At 37.1% G+C, this 17,387-nt stretch overlaps 1 protein-coding gene across 1 annotated transcript; it reads right to left on the bottom strand.

The window, feature by feature from the left end:
- Window positions 1-625: 625 nt before the first annotated feature.
- LOC127373680 (golgin subfamily A member 6-like protein 4) lies at window positions 626-4,595 on the bottom strand. The gene is made up of 4 exons (XM_051418366.1): window positions 4,431-4,595; window positions 4,172-4,231; window positions 3,865-3,954; window positions 626-3,021 (listed from the first exon to the last, which is right to left on the bottom strand). The coding sequence occupies exons 1-4, from the start codon at window positions 4,501-4,503 to the stop codon at window positions 2,423-2,425; spliced, it is 822 nt and encodes a 273-aa protein (XP_051274326.1). The 5' UTR covers window positions 4,504-4,595; the 3' UTR covers window positions 626-2,422.
- Window positions 4,596-17,387: the final 12,792 nt, after the last annotated feature.

Here is a 17,387-nt window from a genome sequence, read left to right as displayed (position 1 = left end):
GATAAGAAGCAGATCTTGATTGTTTGTTTTTGTTCTTCAGAACATAGCTGATTGCTACCACCAAACTCTTATTTTAACTTTTAATATTTTTTTTCATTGAGGTGTAAAAACATGAACCCTCACTTCAAGACGAAGCAAGTATTACATTTTGAGAAAAAAGGACAGAATAAAACACAACAAAAATATACTACTGAAATGTTGTTCCTCTGACACTGGCCATGCATCAACACTGAAAAAATGCTTCCTTCCCCCTTTTATGGTAAAAAAACTATTTTGTTTAAGTGGATAGAACATAATTAATTGTTGTGATTGCCACATTACAACTTCCTAGAGGGTCTGCTCTAGAAAAACTAACAGGCTGTAATTAAAAGGTGCTTTCTTTAAATAAAATCAGTTTCAGTGTATATATAAAATGTACACAAAAATTAAATATTTTGGAGTGAAAAGATTGGTTGATTGGTGACATTCATACTTGGTGGTAACAGCAAGTATTATATATATATATATATATATATATGTGTCATTTCCAGCAGAAGTGCAGGACCGGCCCCAACGTGACAAAAGATTCAGCTAATTCAACTGAACTGCAAGCTGTGTTTACACAAATCCAATTCAATTCAAATAGTTCAATACAAAGGGTCTTTATTGGCATGGTAAACAGACGTTTATATTGTACAAGTAAATGTAAAATATATTTATATACAGATTAGTAAGAAAAATCTCAAATTTTAAAAATATACTCACATATTTTTATATACTTATGACATATTTGAATTTGAACATCTGAAAACAAATTATATAGCCCTATAAATATTTACTTTCATAATAATAATACTAATGTACTGGTGTGGGATACAAATCATTATGGAAAAGAAATCAACATTCAATTGTACATTATTCAATTACAAACTATAAACTATTTACAATTTTATTTACATGGAGAAAATGCCCGCAGCTTTATGTATTAATTATATACATAATTATCATACTAACTGATAAACAAGCAATAACTGTTTACTATTTCAAACCTCTAGCTGTGGTTTTATTTATTTATTTATTGTACTTGAAGAACTGATGGATGTCCAAGTTGGTGGGGGTGCGCCAATGCCACAGCACTTTAATGTGATTAGCCTGCAAGCCCCGAAGCCACGCTGTCCATTTAGGAGAGAGTGAGAGGGCAGAGGAGAGAGAGAAGGGGACGTGTGCAAGGTAACACTTGGCAAGGTCAGGTCGTGTTCTGAACTGAGCTGAATTTGACTCAACTTTTTTACAATGACAAGCACTAAGCCATTGTAAAAAGGTTAGTAAACACTATTCTGTATCTATTCTGCCTTTAGCTGGTCGTTTTCTGCCTTCACTTGCTGGTTTTTGTCCTTCACCTGTTGGTTTTCGCTCTTCACCTTCTGGTAGGGGTGCACGATAATTATCGGGCCGATAGTTATCGGGCCGTTAACAGGAAATTATTACGTCATTCCAATAAGTCCGATATCATGACGAATAGCCCCGATAACATACATAATTTTGTCAGCACGGCAGTGCCCCGCTCTCACTATGAGACCTGAATGGCCTGCACTGAATGCTGCGTTCAAGTGACGTTGGCATAATCAGAAAAACTCATTCTGACTGGGAAAATTCAAGAATACCCCCTCATGTCGGAAAAAAACTTGTTAACTCGGTCATAATTTTGGTAGTTGCTGACTTGAATTGATATCCACAGTATATTTCCACATGTTACACATAAACAATAGCAACATGAACAAAAGGTCGAAATAACAACTAGCAAACGTGGGAACAGGGAATTTCCGTCACACCGTAAATGCAGCACGGCGTGCTTACATTTGAAAACAGACAACATGGCGTCAATTGTGTGAGACTTTTTCAAAGTTTCTGAAGAAGACAGGTCGCTTGTTATTTGTAACAAATGTTCCAAGCAAGTTCCACGAGGAGGTAAAAGTAGCACAAGCTTCAATACGTCAAACCTGATAAGTCACCTGAAACATAGCCATCAGTCTCTCTCTCTCTCTCTCTCTTAGTGAAAAGGTATTCATTTGAATGGAACCATAAGCCAAAATCAGTTAAACTTAATTTTTTGTTACTATGGAATGCACTTTTTCAGTGTAACTTGTGTCAGTGCATTATTCACATTTTATTTATTGTTATTGAGGAATGCACTTTTTCAGATTGTGTTTACGTAAAAATGTTTGAATCTAATTTGTGTCAGTGCATCAATTTTCTATACTTTTTTTTTTTTTAACTTCTGGAATGCACTTTTTCAGTTTGTAATCCCAATGCATGTATTTGCATCAGTTCAAGGGGCCTTTATGTTTCTTTGAGAGGCTTGTCAATAGTTTTTCATTGGAAAAAATAAATATCTCCATTTAAAGAGTTAAAAGTGTTTTTGGGTTTGTTAATAGTATTAATGTCATGATCTTAGGTCACGATCATATGTATATGTGTGTGTGGTATCGGTATTGGCCTTTAGGAGCTGGAAGTTATCAGTTGTCGGTATCGGTTTTAAAGAAAAGTTATCGTGCATCTTCTGGTTTTCGTCCTTCACTCGTTGGTTTTCATCCTTCAGTTGCTGGTTTTCTGCCTTCACCTTCTGGTTTTCAGCTTTCACCTTCTGGTTTTCGTCCTTCACCTGTTGGTTTTCATCCTTCAGTTGCTGGTTTTCTGCCTTCACCTTCTGGTTTTCGTCCTTCACCTGTTGGTTTTCCTCCTTCAGTTGCTGGTTTTCTGCCTTCACCTTCTGGTTTTCGTCCTTCACCTGTTGGTTTTCCTCCTTCAGTTGCTGGTTTTCTGTCTTCACCTGCTGGTTTTCTTCTCTCAGTTGTGTGATTTTTCCCTTTAAGACAGCATTGGCTTGTGCCAGTTCTTCTATCTGGATGTCTTGAGTGCTCTGGTCACTCTTCAAGTTATTATTGGCTAAGGCGAGGTTGTCGATGACATTTTTGCACTGTTGGACAGCTTCTTCTGAACCTTCCATCTGATCACTGAGCATGGTGGAAATGACAGAGGTAACTAGAATGTAAAGAACAAGTAGGTGTTTGTAAGAATTTGTGAACAGCACATATCATACATATAAGCAATTCAAAATGCTTTGCACAACCATCAAAGAATTAGAACGGTTGTTTGTAATACATGCTAACATTTAACAATTCCTTGACAGGCTACTACTCTAAGGCATCTGAAAGTAGAACAGGTAATCTCAAAGTGTGAACAACGATTAGAAGCCATGATAAACAATCATGTATGTTTCTTAGAGAAATAGTTAAGTGTTTTGGGAAATACGCATATTTGCTTTCTAATTGAGAGTGAGATGTTCGATGGATATCAAATCACATATCTGTGTGTTACAGAGCTTTATTCAAGATCTGGTTAGCTTAGACTGGAAGCACTGTGAAACCATGACCACAACTCGGTCTCCCTACTAAATCATTGAATACTGCGACTTGGTCATAAGATGCTGTAGGTACCCTTCTAGCGCCATTGCCTGCTGTAAAAGTTTCGTGAGGTAGCATAAAGAGAGAGTCCTCATATAGAGTCTGGACTGTGTTTACTGACAACCTGTTTTCAGTCAAGGCTTTCACTCTCAGCCTGGCTGTGGCATGTTAAAGCTCCAGTGTGTAACATTTAGGAGGATCTATTGTCAGAAATGGAATATAGTATTCATTAGGTGTATAATATAATCACCTGTAAATGAGAATCGCTGTATTGTGTAATAATAATAATCACTATTGACCAAAATAATTGTGATTAGAATTTTTGCCATATTCGAGCAGCCATACACTAAATAAATTTGCGTATTTGGCATATTTAGCATACATGCTTGTAAAATCAAGTGGCCATTTGGTTTCTACTCACAGTGGATACGGAGAGCCATGATTATCAACAGTATCCCCCAACACACTGCAACTGGTATCAAAGACTGAATACTGGGGGGAATTTTCTTTTCTGACAAAAAAGAAAAATTAATTTGTATCATCACAATAATACAGTTTAACTGTCAAATGTGCTTTTGTAGATTTTTACAGGAAAATTAAATAGAGACAGCCTATAAATTCAAAGTATCTTAAGATAACTACTGTGATTGATCTATATATTCAACACGAGGTGTTGCACAAATGTATGCTTAATCTAATTAAATAAGTACATTGTGTTTATTATTCACCTGTGGTGGCAGGCCTTTCGTCCACAGTACACATTTCGGCATTAGCATAGACATCCTCTTCTTCAGGTTCGTCGGAAACAGTACAAATGAGATACAGAAACATTTTAGGTATTATTTTAGAATCTAAAGTCACAAACTGCATAAGATGGAGTTGAGGATTGATTTGAGACATTTTGTTCAATTATATGCAACAGCAAATACGTTTTGAGAGTTATTTCAATTTTATTTTTCTATAAAATCAGGTGGAACTAAATCTTACCTGCAGACACACCAACAAAGTGATTATTAAAAGTAACTGTCGGACCTTGGGATCCTGTCTTCATCTTGTACATACTGTCACCAGCAGTCTTAAATGGGGCTGTAACTACAAATCTTATGTTTTGTTCCTTAAATGGGGGGTGGTCTGCTGTGTTTGCGTCTCGTAATGTACTTCTGCTTTTGAGGTTTGCAATGGTGGTGTTAGGTTTTGTAAGTTATTGGTGTTACTTTGGAGTCCCACATCCCATTTCCTAAAACTTGACACTGTTTTTATTTTTGCATTATGCAACTGCATTTCTTTGTAACTTTCATCAAAAGTTGCTCAAAACCTAGATTATGGCAGGCCTACTGTTTTTTCCCCCAATAACTGTTCTGCTACCTCAATTTTAAATATCGCTGGTACTGACAAGCAAACTGATACTTAAAAAAAAAAAGACTATCCTGGGGGATAAAAATAAATGGTGTTTGGGGCTTATAAGTTACGAGGTATCAGATCGGTGCACAGACATCCATACTCCCCAATACCTGCTATCGCATTTTAGACAGTACTGGAGGAATTTCCACTAATTTGACATTAGTATTGGAACAACTCTATATATAGCTGGACTGTATATGACAGTGTGTGTTGAGAGGTTTATAAATCAGGTAACATGGATGTTATTTCTATAGTGTCTTTAACTTTTTGACCATCAGTTGATGAAAAGATGTTCAAGTAAGGGGAGTGTGAGGGCCATTCCAAAACCTTCTGCTTGCATCTCTTGATGTAGTCCATGGTGGATTTCAAGGTATGTTTAGGATAAGATTCCTCTTGTAGAATCCATCCTATTTTCTGCTTCAGCTTATCTACAGATAGTGTGATGTTTGCTTCCAAATTTGAATTTTAGTGGAATCCATTCTTCCATCCATCTGTCGCTGAGTGAATGTCTGTGAAAGGGTGAATGTGGCACGTAGTGTAAAAGCGCTTTGAGTGGTCGGAAGACTAGAAAGGCGCTATACAAGTACAGGTCCATTCACCATTTATGTTTGCTAGGCGTTATATGGCGGTTGGAGCGTACCCCAGCATGCCTCGGGTGTATGCATAGTGTACCACTGCTCTATTTTTACAATGCCTTTAGTTCTGCTTTGAAGTTGTGACATTTTTTTTTTTTTTTTTTTTTTACTTTTTGTCTTATCAGCAAATGTTCAACCCATGATTTGTGTCAGCTGCATTATGATACACACATTTCTTTTTATGTCTGGTCTTTATTATTCATACAAATAAAAAGTGATGACATACACTGTAAAAAAGAAAAAGTCGAGAAAACGTAAAATATCAAGGCAACATAATACAAGAGATTTTTGAGTTTTCTCAACTTTTGCCAGCTGTTGTTGACTTAACTAAGGTTTTTAAGTTTTGCCAAGAGTTCTGCCAAATCGGATCTTTTTGTTCACCTTATGAGGATAATACTGTGAGACTAATAAAGAACTTCTTGCTTGAATGCGATGTATTTCTACCTTCACCAAACACAGATTTTTATGTTGAATTAATAAACAATTTTTCCCATCAATGTCATGTATTTCTACCTTCCTTAAACATAGATATTATTGTTGTATAAATATACAATTGTTCCTTCATAGCATATATTTCTTGATTCACCTAACACAAATATTCTTGTTGAATAAACATACATTTTACCTTTATAAATCAAGCTACATTTATGTTGCTATAATTTTATTTTAAAACTGCTCAATAGATAGATAATTAATAATACAGACTACAGCTGAATGTTATCTGAAATTTTTTATTCAGTTTACCAGTGAACACAGGAAAACCATCATAATACAACGTGTAAAAAACAACATGCATACTGCTCTATATTCTAATAACATTTGGGGTGAATCTTCCTCCATGCTGAGTATTTGACATCAACACTAGGCTTACTGAACATGTAAATAATGATTATTCCCAAAGTGTCGGTGTCCTGAGGAAGAAGAACAGATACATTATTAAGAGCTTAGAAAAAGTAAGACAAACTAGAAAGAGCATTTTCTGAAAAAAATGTGCAAGTGCTGAAAAGGTTAATGCTAAAGCTGAAAAGTATCACTTGTAAGCAGAGAGATAATTGGCTTCATAAGGGCTAAAAGAAGTTGAAATGTTAAAAAGGCAGAAGAAAATGGGCAGCTATAAAGTGAAATTCAGCATTCAAACTAATGATTTGCTTAAGAAAGATTTAAAAAAGAAAAACATTCAGACTAAATACATTTCTACTGATTTTGAAATTAAACATTTAGTACCATGCTACTGACTTGCCATTTAACTTGTGGAGGTATTAACCAGAAAAAGTAAATCTCTTTAATCAATGTCGCCCACCAGCCTTGTGATGAAACACCACCCAAAATGACCAACTGTTCCCCTCAGCAGAAAAAAAGGGATCTGAAGTGGAAAACTGCAACCCTCACCCCAAAATGATCTGGACTGATAAACTGCCCTGGGGAGGTGTACTTTTACATTTTGCATTAACTACTCCTTAAAAACATCTTGTGGGAATGAGGAATTAGCTGCATGACCTAAACTATTTGTCTCTCCTGCAGTTACGATTACTTACCAAGCACTTCAGGAAAAACTTGGTTGCATCTTCACGGAGGTAGATGGGCAGGCCTCTCAGTGCTGCTGTTTTCCAGTGGGACACAATGTCGGATGTCTAAAAGTATCCAGTGGAAAACATGAGTATTTAAATTAGTATAGAACTGTAATGTCGTCATTCCTAATAAGAAAGTATATTCATGCTCTTCTAAAACTGCCAGGCAAAGGAGCACTTCACTGACCTGATCATCAAGTTGATCAAGGAGGTCCTCCATCTCCTGACCAATAGCTCCTTTCTTAGACCTGTAGATTTTCAGCAGGCCAGGCCAGAATTTGTCAAGGGATGCATTGAAAGTCCCCAGGAGGTCTTTGCTCGTGATCCGATAATATTCTTCAGATATCTTAACAAGAAAACCAAAAAAATATTATCAATTTTCAAACCATAATGTCAGAATTTCTCTGTACAGGAAGTTCCTGGGTAACTTGTTCTGAGTCTGCACCATGTTAAATATCTGACCATGTTAACAGCAAAACATATTTCAAAAAACTACACTCGACATGCGCAATATCTAGTGAATATGTGGTTTCCTGTGCACCCTTAGGTGCAGGAAAGTATTTAAATTTCGCAGAGGAATGAAAATACCCGCCACAACAACAGTATCAATTTCAGGATGCAAATGTATCATGTTCCATTGTTGCACTGAAATCTGTGACCCATCATATTCTGAGGTGCCTCTACCATCTCACGGCTAGTTCCCCTTCTGCCAGTAAAAGAAAAAAGAAATGTCACCCATAATTATGCAAAAAGTCATTCTCAGCTGTTTTTCCCCTGATGAAAATACTTTTAATCATAATTATGACATTTGAAACTTGCAATTTCAATTAAGCATGGGGAAATGTACTTCCATAGGAGTGAGATGGTTATGGTAAGAATATTGGAACAGGTCACAGAATAAAATGGATCACATATTTAAATGTAACACCGGCAAAAAAGAACATCATCTGTAAACATGGATTTTGAGGGTTGAAAATTCAGTGACAATGCCAAATCCATAACAGTTGCAGAAAGTGATGTACTCCATGGAGGACATCAAAAACACATCCTTACCTGATTAAAAATGTTAATTTTGTCTTCTTGTTGTTATTATTATCATTTATTTCTACTGACATTGTACAGTTTCTCTGTTCTTTAAATGATGTCCGAGATGGTTCCAAAGAGTTTTTTCACTCCAAATCTCTTTAAAAATCACACAGTTCACATTGAAATGTTACATTTTCATGGATTTTCACTGTCGAGTGATATTGAGGTGTGATCTTAATGATCCGAGTGTTTTAAATACACAAACACAGTTGGTGTATGTGCAAGGCCAGTGTGCACCTTGACCGTGGCGAAGGCAAAGATGTTTTAAGAGGGTCGCTTGACTGGAGCTGGTGAATTACAAAGCCGGCACTGCATGGAATCCACCACTGAAACACAAGAGACACAAATAGCATGAAGACAGTTTTTTTAAAAGCACTTTCACAACAGCCTTTGTAATTTGTAAACATAAAGACACAAACGCATTTCACTGAAGCCATGACAACCCCATCCATATTCAATGAATGAATAGACAACGGCTGGGTTTCAATAGTTTGTGAAAGTACCAAGTCATTGTTACAATATTGTGACAATATTAATAAAAGTATTTTGTCAAAAATAGATACTGATATGAAAAATTTTAAAGTTAGTCTGATAATAATCAATGCAATAACACCAAGCTCTACCAGCCTGAAAGCCAACTGCAACAGCCATTATGGGATAAAACAACCAAACATAACACAGAAGGAATCCCTAGTTGCAGGAGCTGAATACATCAACAAGCCAAAAACAGAGACAAGAAAAAAGTCTTTTGGGAATCATCTTTCATTTATGAATCGGTAACTTAATTTTAAAATGTAAATTTGATTTTAAATTATAACTATATGACAAGCAACAAAAATGCAAACATGAATTCAAACGTTTGTTTTTGTTACTATGATAAAAACAGTAACTTTGAAAAAATAATGATCTTTTTGAATCTTTCTCATTCTGTAAAAGGCTCTGAAAATGTAGCCTTACGTCTGACAGAGCATGTAACACAACTTTAATTTGTATGTGACATTTGTACAGTACTTTATGGACACAAGACAGTGTCATGCCAGCAGCCAAACTGTCCAGCATTGTAGATTACTATCAAGTAACACTGCAGCACCGAGGGTTCAGCAAGCTCGTCTCCAGAGAAATAGGCAGCAGGTCTATTTTTGCCGGATGTCGGTGACACAAAGCATCGATTCACGTCGATTAGAGCGCCCCAAACAGGAAACCACACGCACAGAGCATCGGGTAAATTTCAAAATAATAAAGCACAATGATACACTTTACAATCGTAAATCATAACTTTGTCAATATTAGTTTCACCCCGCTGGCACAATTAACAAATTGTCAATCAATCAGGGGGACCTGAAGCTCATAGGACGTTGTGGATGAAAAAATCTTTTCACTCTGATCTAAATGGCGCACCGTGACAACACTTACTGACCGGGAAAAGGCGCAATGGTCCGCTGTGTTTACAGGACTCTCGATAGAAAAAAATAAATTCTGAGAAGACTGTATTGAGACAATAAAGTTTAAGAGACGGTTGGAGCGGACCGGGCTCCAGTCGCGTTCACATAATAAACGAACACCATTGTTGTTTACCGCCTGGTTTACCCAGTGTTGCACCGGATAAAAAAGACACAACGTTAGCTACAATTAATATAGTTTCCGAATTACTTACACCACTGTCTTAAAAAAAAAAAAGATGACCCACATGCCTGCGTATAGCTACACGGATATGATGATATATCATCCTCCGAGCTCTGTTTACCCCATGAAAGCGTCTGCATGACAAGGTGCGTGCGGATTACAAAGCGAAAAAGTTAGAGCAGACAATGACATACAGTGAAAAAGTCAGTCTGCACTAATTCAGCGTGATGAAAGTAAAAACAGGCTTAGCTTACCTGCTAGAGCGAAAGTTTTGTCAGCTCCCGCCACACCGTTTTTGCTCCACAAAATGGGCGCACACCTTCAGCACAGAGCTGTTGAAGCCGGTTCAAACTGGTTCAGGCATGCGTACATGAGCAATCGACGGAGTTGGCCCAACTTAACTCAAAAATCTGCTCAAAGATTTACAAATTCTTGTTGAGCTGATTTAAAAATAGTAGTTAAGTCAACAATGGGAGAAATTTGCTGGGCAGACAAGAGTTTATAGATTGCTTATTGCAAAGCCATATTTCCGAGTCAGTTTAATTTCAAAACTGTAATGAGATCAACAATTGCTAGTTATCATTTTTACAGTGTAACGTTTCAATTTACTTAATTTACTTTAATACTTCAAAACTCATTCAGTAGCATGAGTGTGGTGCACATTTATTCATTTACAATAAAGATAAAGACTTCTTTGTAGCCAAAAGGTAGAACTACACTACGTTGACTAAAGCATGCAGATGCCCAAACATAATACCTTTATGTGATAGCTGAATGTGATTCTGACACCATGGTCATTATAACAGCCCTCACTCTTCTGGTTTCAGGCTTTCCAGCATATGTTGGAACCTGGCTGCACAGATTTGCACCTATGAGAGAACATCAGTGAGGTCCAACACTGATGTTGGGTGATCAGCTCTAGCTCACAGTCTGGATCATCCCAAAGGTGTGGGATGTGGTTGAGGTCGGTGGTCTGTGCAGGACAGTCAAGTTCTTCCATACCAAACTGGGAAAACCATTGTATTATGGTGCTGACTTTGTGCATAGGGACATCGACATGTTGAAACAGTCTTTCTCCAAACTGACTCAAATATTTCTCTTGCACCAAACTTTACAGCTGGCTGTACATCAGCAATGGAAACCCACGTTCCAACAATCAGTTGGTGTTATCGCTGTTAAAACTGATGTAAGAAATTTCATCAGTGTATATCTAATAAAGTTGGACCTCCAAAATACTGAGGAAGTTCCTCTGTAAAACATACCAAGTTAACACTTCCCTAATAACTGTGTACTGTAACATACTCCCCCTATGTTGTTAAAAATGTGTGTCACGGTGTGTGATATACATCCAATGACAAAGTTCAGTGTCAGTGCACAAAGTAGCGTGCCCTTTGTGTAGCAAGGGGGAAAGTCGGGGTGTGGAGGTCAGCGTGGTGGATGGGCATGTGGAGCATCCAGCTTCCATGCAGAGGATGGGAGTTTGTGTCCAACAAGAGACCAACAAGTCATTTTTTAAACCGGAACCAGGATTATAACCGTTAATCAAGTTTAATGTAGTTACCGAATCATAACTTAACCACAATTTATTTGCTATAACCACTGCTTTTCCCCATGCTTAATCATACAGTAGTTGCAAAGCACAGCACAAGGGCCGTGTATGGCAGTCAAACTTTGTGCATGTGCTTGTGTGCATGCATACAAGTGTGTGCAGATGAGCGGTGATAGGTTTACAAATCACCTATGAAGCCTGTTATTTCTGTAGTGTCTTTAGGAAAGTTGACCATCAATGTATACCAGGTATCCAGATTTGGGGTTTATAAGTGAATTGCACTCTCAAACTAGGGGTCAAATCGCAAAAAATACCAAATCTTACATAATGTTGCTTTAAGACAGAGTTTAGCTCATTTTAATTCTTTCCCTTTGCATTTTGATTAGTTCTTTCTTCTTTTTTTTTTTAAATGTTCAGACTTTGCCATGCATACCACAATATAGTGTACTATATAGTGGAGGATTGTGTTGTTTTCAGTGTCTGGTGGGACTTTAAGTTGAGTTTTCAAGTCTTTAATCTTTCTTTCAGGGTTGTTGGATGCAGGTTCAGGAATACCGGAGAAGATCAGGTTATCTCGCATGCTTCAAGTTTGGAGGTCCAAGATAATGTCTTTCATGGTTTTGTTTTCTCTAGTGAAGTTTTCTGTTAGAGTTTTAACAGATGACTGTAACACGCTGTTTACTTAGCATGCAGGCATTTTTTAAATGTCTTTAGTTCTGTTTTTCTGTAAAACATACCAAGTTGATACTTCCTTAGTAGCTGTAACTTCCTGCCCCTCTGTTCTTGCCAACAGTGTGTGTCACGGCTCATGATTTACATCCAATGCCAAAGTTCAGAGTCAGTGCAGGAAGTAGCGTGGCCTTTGTCTACCAAAGGGAAAAGTTCACACGGAGGTGAATGGTCTGTAGAGCACTTCTATGCAGGGGAGGAGGGTTGGGTCCAACGAGAGACCAACAAGTAATGTTTGATTTTGGAAACTGTTATCAGGATTTTAACCATAACCAAGTTTGTATGTAGTTGCCTAACATGACTTAACCACAATTTATTTGCCTGTAATTAAAAAGGCTCATTTTAAGGTAACAAAAACGATTCTTATATTTAGGTGATTGTACACTAATGAAAATAAATATTATATTCCATTTCTGCCAATAGATCCTCTTAACTGTTACACACTGGACTTGTCTGGAAGTGTCACTTTTTTATTACTCTACTCCCTTATTAAACACACTAATGCTCAACTTCAGAAGATTATAAAATTATTCATATGATCATGGTTAGTAGTAATTGCAGTTAGATTTTAAGTTTGTGTGAAGTTTTTGCCTTTCTCCTCCCTTTAAATGTATTTTAGCATTTTAAATTGTCAGCTCGAGTGATTTTTATTTTATAAACAACTTTTGTGCATGATGAAATAAGCCTTTATTGACACTGACTTGGATTTATTCAGAACCAGACTTTCAGATTATCTCAGAGATATGTGCTTGATGAGACCTGTCTGGCAGTAAACAGTGCAGACTGCAGATATTTGATTTGGCTCTGTACTTCAGCTTTGATGATTTGAAATTTATTTCAAAGCCTTTCTGATGATGTATGTTCTACTCCGTAGAACTTTAAGATGAAAACCTTGTTTTGGGGGTCTTGTTTCAAAAATGAATGAATTTACACATTTACAAAGATTATACACCCTCATAGGGGCTCCGGTGGTTTTGAAGTAAAGTGCAACTTCAAGTATTTTGCAGGATCATATGTAATGTGATTTACTTTTATCAGAACTTGGGTTCAACTTTCCAAAATTTAGAATTGCAATTTGGAAGTATAATTGGAATTTAGGGTTAAAGTCGGAAGATAAAGAAATGGTGTAACCTCCATTCTGAATTTAAAATTCCCAATTTGGAAGTGGAAGTTCATATTCACTTTTCTATCTATGCTACTGGCATTTGTTCCTCAGTTGGATTGGAAGTGGGCAAATTTTAATCACTTACCAGTTCAACCACTTACCACCAGCACTTACCTCAAGTGTTTTGTCTTGGTTTGGGGTTTTACTTTAGTTATTTCCTGTTTTATTTTGTAATACTCATTCACTTTCTCGTGTGTCAGTAACTTAATTTCCTGTATTTGTCTGTTTTCCGGCCAGTTTTGATTTTCATTGTCAAGTTAATATCCCCTCTCCTGTGTATTTAGTCTTTGTCTTTTTGTTTCATTGCCAGTTTGTCTTTGCCTTTATGTTAAGGGTTCCAGTGTTTTTCCCTGTATCTTAGGACTTCCTGTGTATTTTATTGGATTCTGGATTTCTTGCCTGCCCCTTTTGGATTTGTTTGCTTCATTGCACTGCCTTTTCTGTTTTTGACCCTTGTCTGACTCACCATCCGGTAAGTTTTGTACTCTGATTTTCGTAGGTATTAAATCATCTAGACTGTACCATCTCTGCCTCTATCTTGCATTTGGGTGTAACCCTGATGTTACCCAGCCACACGTTTCCCATCATGCCCTGGGTCTTGCAGTCTGTGCCTGGCTCTAAAAACTGCGGCTGCCTCAATCTCATGAGGTTATCATTGCCCACCTGTGCACGACATCAGAGCAAGACAATGGCAAGTTGGACACAAACCTAGCTGGCACGTATTGTAAAGTGATCCCCAGTGATCGATTCTGCGCAGGCCTGGCTCATCTCAAACAAGCCTTTATTTTAAATATTTGTTCGTTTTCCTGCTAAATTATGGAAAACCAAAACTGCCAAAAACAATACTTAATGACCCAATAAATGAAATAATATGACATTAAATGTACCAAAGATAATATAGGCATTCATTTATAAATAATACATTGATATTTCTGTTTCTGCCTTAGTTCAGTAGTAATCTCCTGACTGGAGGCCTGACTGCTACCATTTTGACCCTAGTCATATAGTATATGTATAGTCAATTGGATGTTGATCAACCAATAGGAGAGAAGTTCATTGCAAGACACAGATTGATTCATTTGCATAATGAAGCAGAAATGCACACAAAAGTGAAGAGATACAATTAGATTCATTTAGGGAAATAAAAACATGAAGAAATAAAATACAATTTAAAAAGAAATTAATAAATAAAATGTAAAACTGTGATTGAAGTAAATAAAAAGCATATTTAATGCAAAGCTCAATACAGAAAGAAATGTAAAAAAAAAAATCTATTTGTCACATTTAATTGATGCATATGGCTTTCATTTTATTGGATCATTTAATTATTTCTTAGATTTTTAGCAATTTTGGTCCTCCATACTCATGTCACCGTGTTTAACAGAAAAAGACACCAGTTCAAGTGACCAAGGCGTCTTTCGTGCATTTTATGCACAGCTCTTTTTGTAATTGCTTCTGAATATATGAACAAATAATCAACAGTTGACATGGAAATAATATTTAATAATGTTTATAACTTTTTCCTTAAGGGATTCTTTTCTGTCATTCAGTAAACTGACTCTGACATTTTATGGATATTTCATATTATGTTCAAAACTGTACAATGAACCCAAACAGTGAATTCAGTAACTGCAGGAAGTTTATTTAAAACGAGTGGTTTGGATGAATTTTGAGCAGATTATTTCCTGTTTAGGGAATGTTTTATACAATTCTGTAATATTTATTATTTATTTTTTACATTTTAATAATGATACAGACTTAATAGGCTTCTTGTTTTCTTGTCCCTGACGTTTGGCCATTTTCTATTAGACAGTTTACTTGATTTACTTCACCTACACTTCTTCACAGAAATGAATGAAATGCTAAGATATATGCCTTCTGTGTGTATTCTTACACCCCTTAAAATCAGGAAGGCCTTGCAACACTCCCATGACGCTTTGGCGATCTCAATAGTAAGGGTCCCGACCCCCAAGTACAGCCAAAATGTATCTGTTACCACATCGATCATAAATAAGCTGCAAACCTTTGCAAAAAAACAGCACTGTAAATGTTTCTGCTGGAAAATCGAGTGCTTGATGACACTGCTAAATTTGTTCCACACTGACAAGTGCAACGCAACTAGTCACTGAACTGTCAGTCACAGTCTGTCCAAGCCCACATAGAGGTCCAATCAGGCGGAATAAGTGAAAACACCTGTGTGGGTGGACCGTGCGTGTGTAGGGGCTTAAACTCAAACACTTCCACGCATACTGTAGAATCACTAATGCATAAGGACACATTAGCACAAACACACTACAGAGTGCTTTAATGTGCCGTTGGCTGGGTGTGGTGCCCCGACAGAGTTCATGAATTAACTGAACTCTTGAACTGTACTCTGGTATGTGGCAGACAGTCAGTCAGACAACCAGTCAGTCGAACTGCACTGGAGAAATCTTTGTCTTAACAAGTCTGCTACTGCGTTCCAAAATCTTATTTTAAAGGATGAAAAACAAACATTTCAGTCAGCCAATCTACAGTATGAAAGAGTTCTTGGACTTTTTTACAATGTTTTGGAAATCGCTTCTGTCTGTGCAGTGTCTCTCTTTCCTGTTCCCTTCATCCCTTTATCTCTTCCACACTTTCCTTTCCTTGCCTCTTCCACCCCCCTTTTTTAACTGTTTTTAACTGCTTTAGGGGGAACACACCTGCTGCATCATGTAGCGTTGCCTCATTTTAGACATCTGTAGCACAAAATGGGCACACCGAACAGTCAGAAGTAGAGGTCAAGGGAGGTAATGTGATATAATGCATATGCTTTTTTTTTTTGTGGAAAATATTGTACTATGGCAAGGCGTCAACACACAATGACACACCTTGGCACTCTCCTGTGTTGCCCCAAAGGTCACAGTATGGGTTAATGAACCGGGTTGTGACCACACCTAATGGTTAAAGTGTTTACCTTTTCCACATGGCACACTTGAACACACAGTGAAACTCCTGTTTTTAAATAGGGAAAATGGCGCTCACTTGTCTCGCATGGTATCGCAGCTATGATTGCCCGGAGTCGTCTGGACGGCGATAACAGATTTTTTCCGAAACGATGACGTATTAGCCCCGCCTCTCTAGCCTTTTACCTCAGCCGCTAGACGCATCATAACAACAACAATGGCGGGCGGACTACTACTACTTGTTTGTTAACAGCGCATGCTACATGGATCTCTTCCGGTTTTAGTGTATTGGTGTGGCGGCATCACAGCGCCACATACAGGTCTGGCATATGTACTACAGCGTTTTGGGTCGTTTCAGTGAATCCGTGTGGACGCAGATATTTCTGGAAACGACGGCGTGTTTACGGAGATTTTTTTCGAAACAACATTGTAATGGGTTAGGCCGCGTATTCGTGAGGACAGGCCCTAATACTATACGATGCAGTACTATAATAATATTAGGGTGCTGATTCGACATTTGTTGCAATTCTTAAGGTGTATCTACATCCCTCAATACTGCTAAAAACAGTGATAACTATGGATAGCATAAAATAAAATGTAGATTACAATAAATTACTCGAACAAATATAAATGTAGATTGTGCACAGTTTCCCTGAAAACTGCACACAGCACAAATATGAGCCTTTACATTCATTGCATACGTTCACATATGAAACTGAACTTGAAAACTCTTATACATAATATATGTAAAAGTGGTAAATAAAATCTACAATAGATTGAAGCTATTAGTTTGTTCCCACAGATAATTGGAAATATTTTCTTATAAATATGAGCCCACATGAAGTGTTCTGCATGTGGAGTAAAATAGTTTCTTAAGATAAAATTATCATGATTGTGATGCTAATTTCCATTCCATTCTCATAATTTGTTAGCACTGAGCTAACGGACTAAGCACTACTTATTTGTAAATATATAAAACAAAAATAATTCAAATAATGTTTGGTTCCTACACTCCTTCCTTCATCCCTTGACCCTAATTCCTTTATCCCTCAACCTTCACCCCCATCCCACTGACAGCACATTATCTTGGCTCACCTTCATACCATCACCATCATCCATAATATGCAAGAAACCATTCTAATTCTATATTCTTCTTGGATCCTTCTTTGTAAAATCCTTTTTAAAAGTTTTTTTTCCATACCAAATTGCATTAAGAACTAACAAATTGTCAGATGAAGCCAATCAGGATTCATAGGTCATG

This window comes from Dicentrarchus labrax, unplaced genomic scaffold, assembly GCF_905237075.1.
Source record: "Dicentrarchus labrax unplaced genomic scaffold, dlabrax2021, whole genome shotgun sequence".
Lineage (NCBI taxonomy): Eukaryota > Metazoa > Chordata > Actinopteri > Moronidae > Dicentrarchus > Dicentrarchus labrax.
Note: the sequence above shows the minus strand (reverse complement) of the source record. Positions and strands in the feature narration are given on the sequence as shown.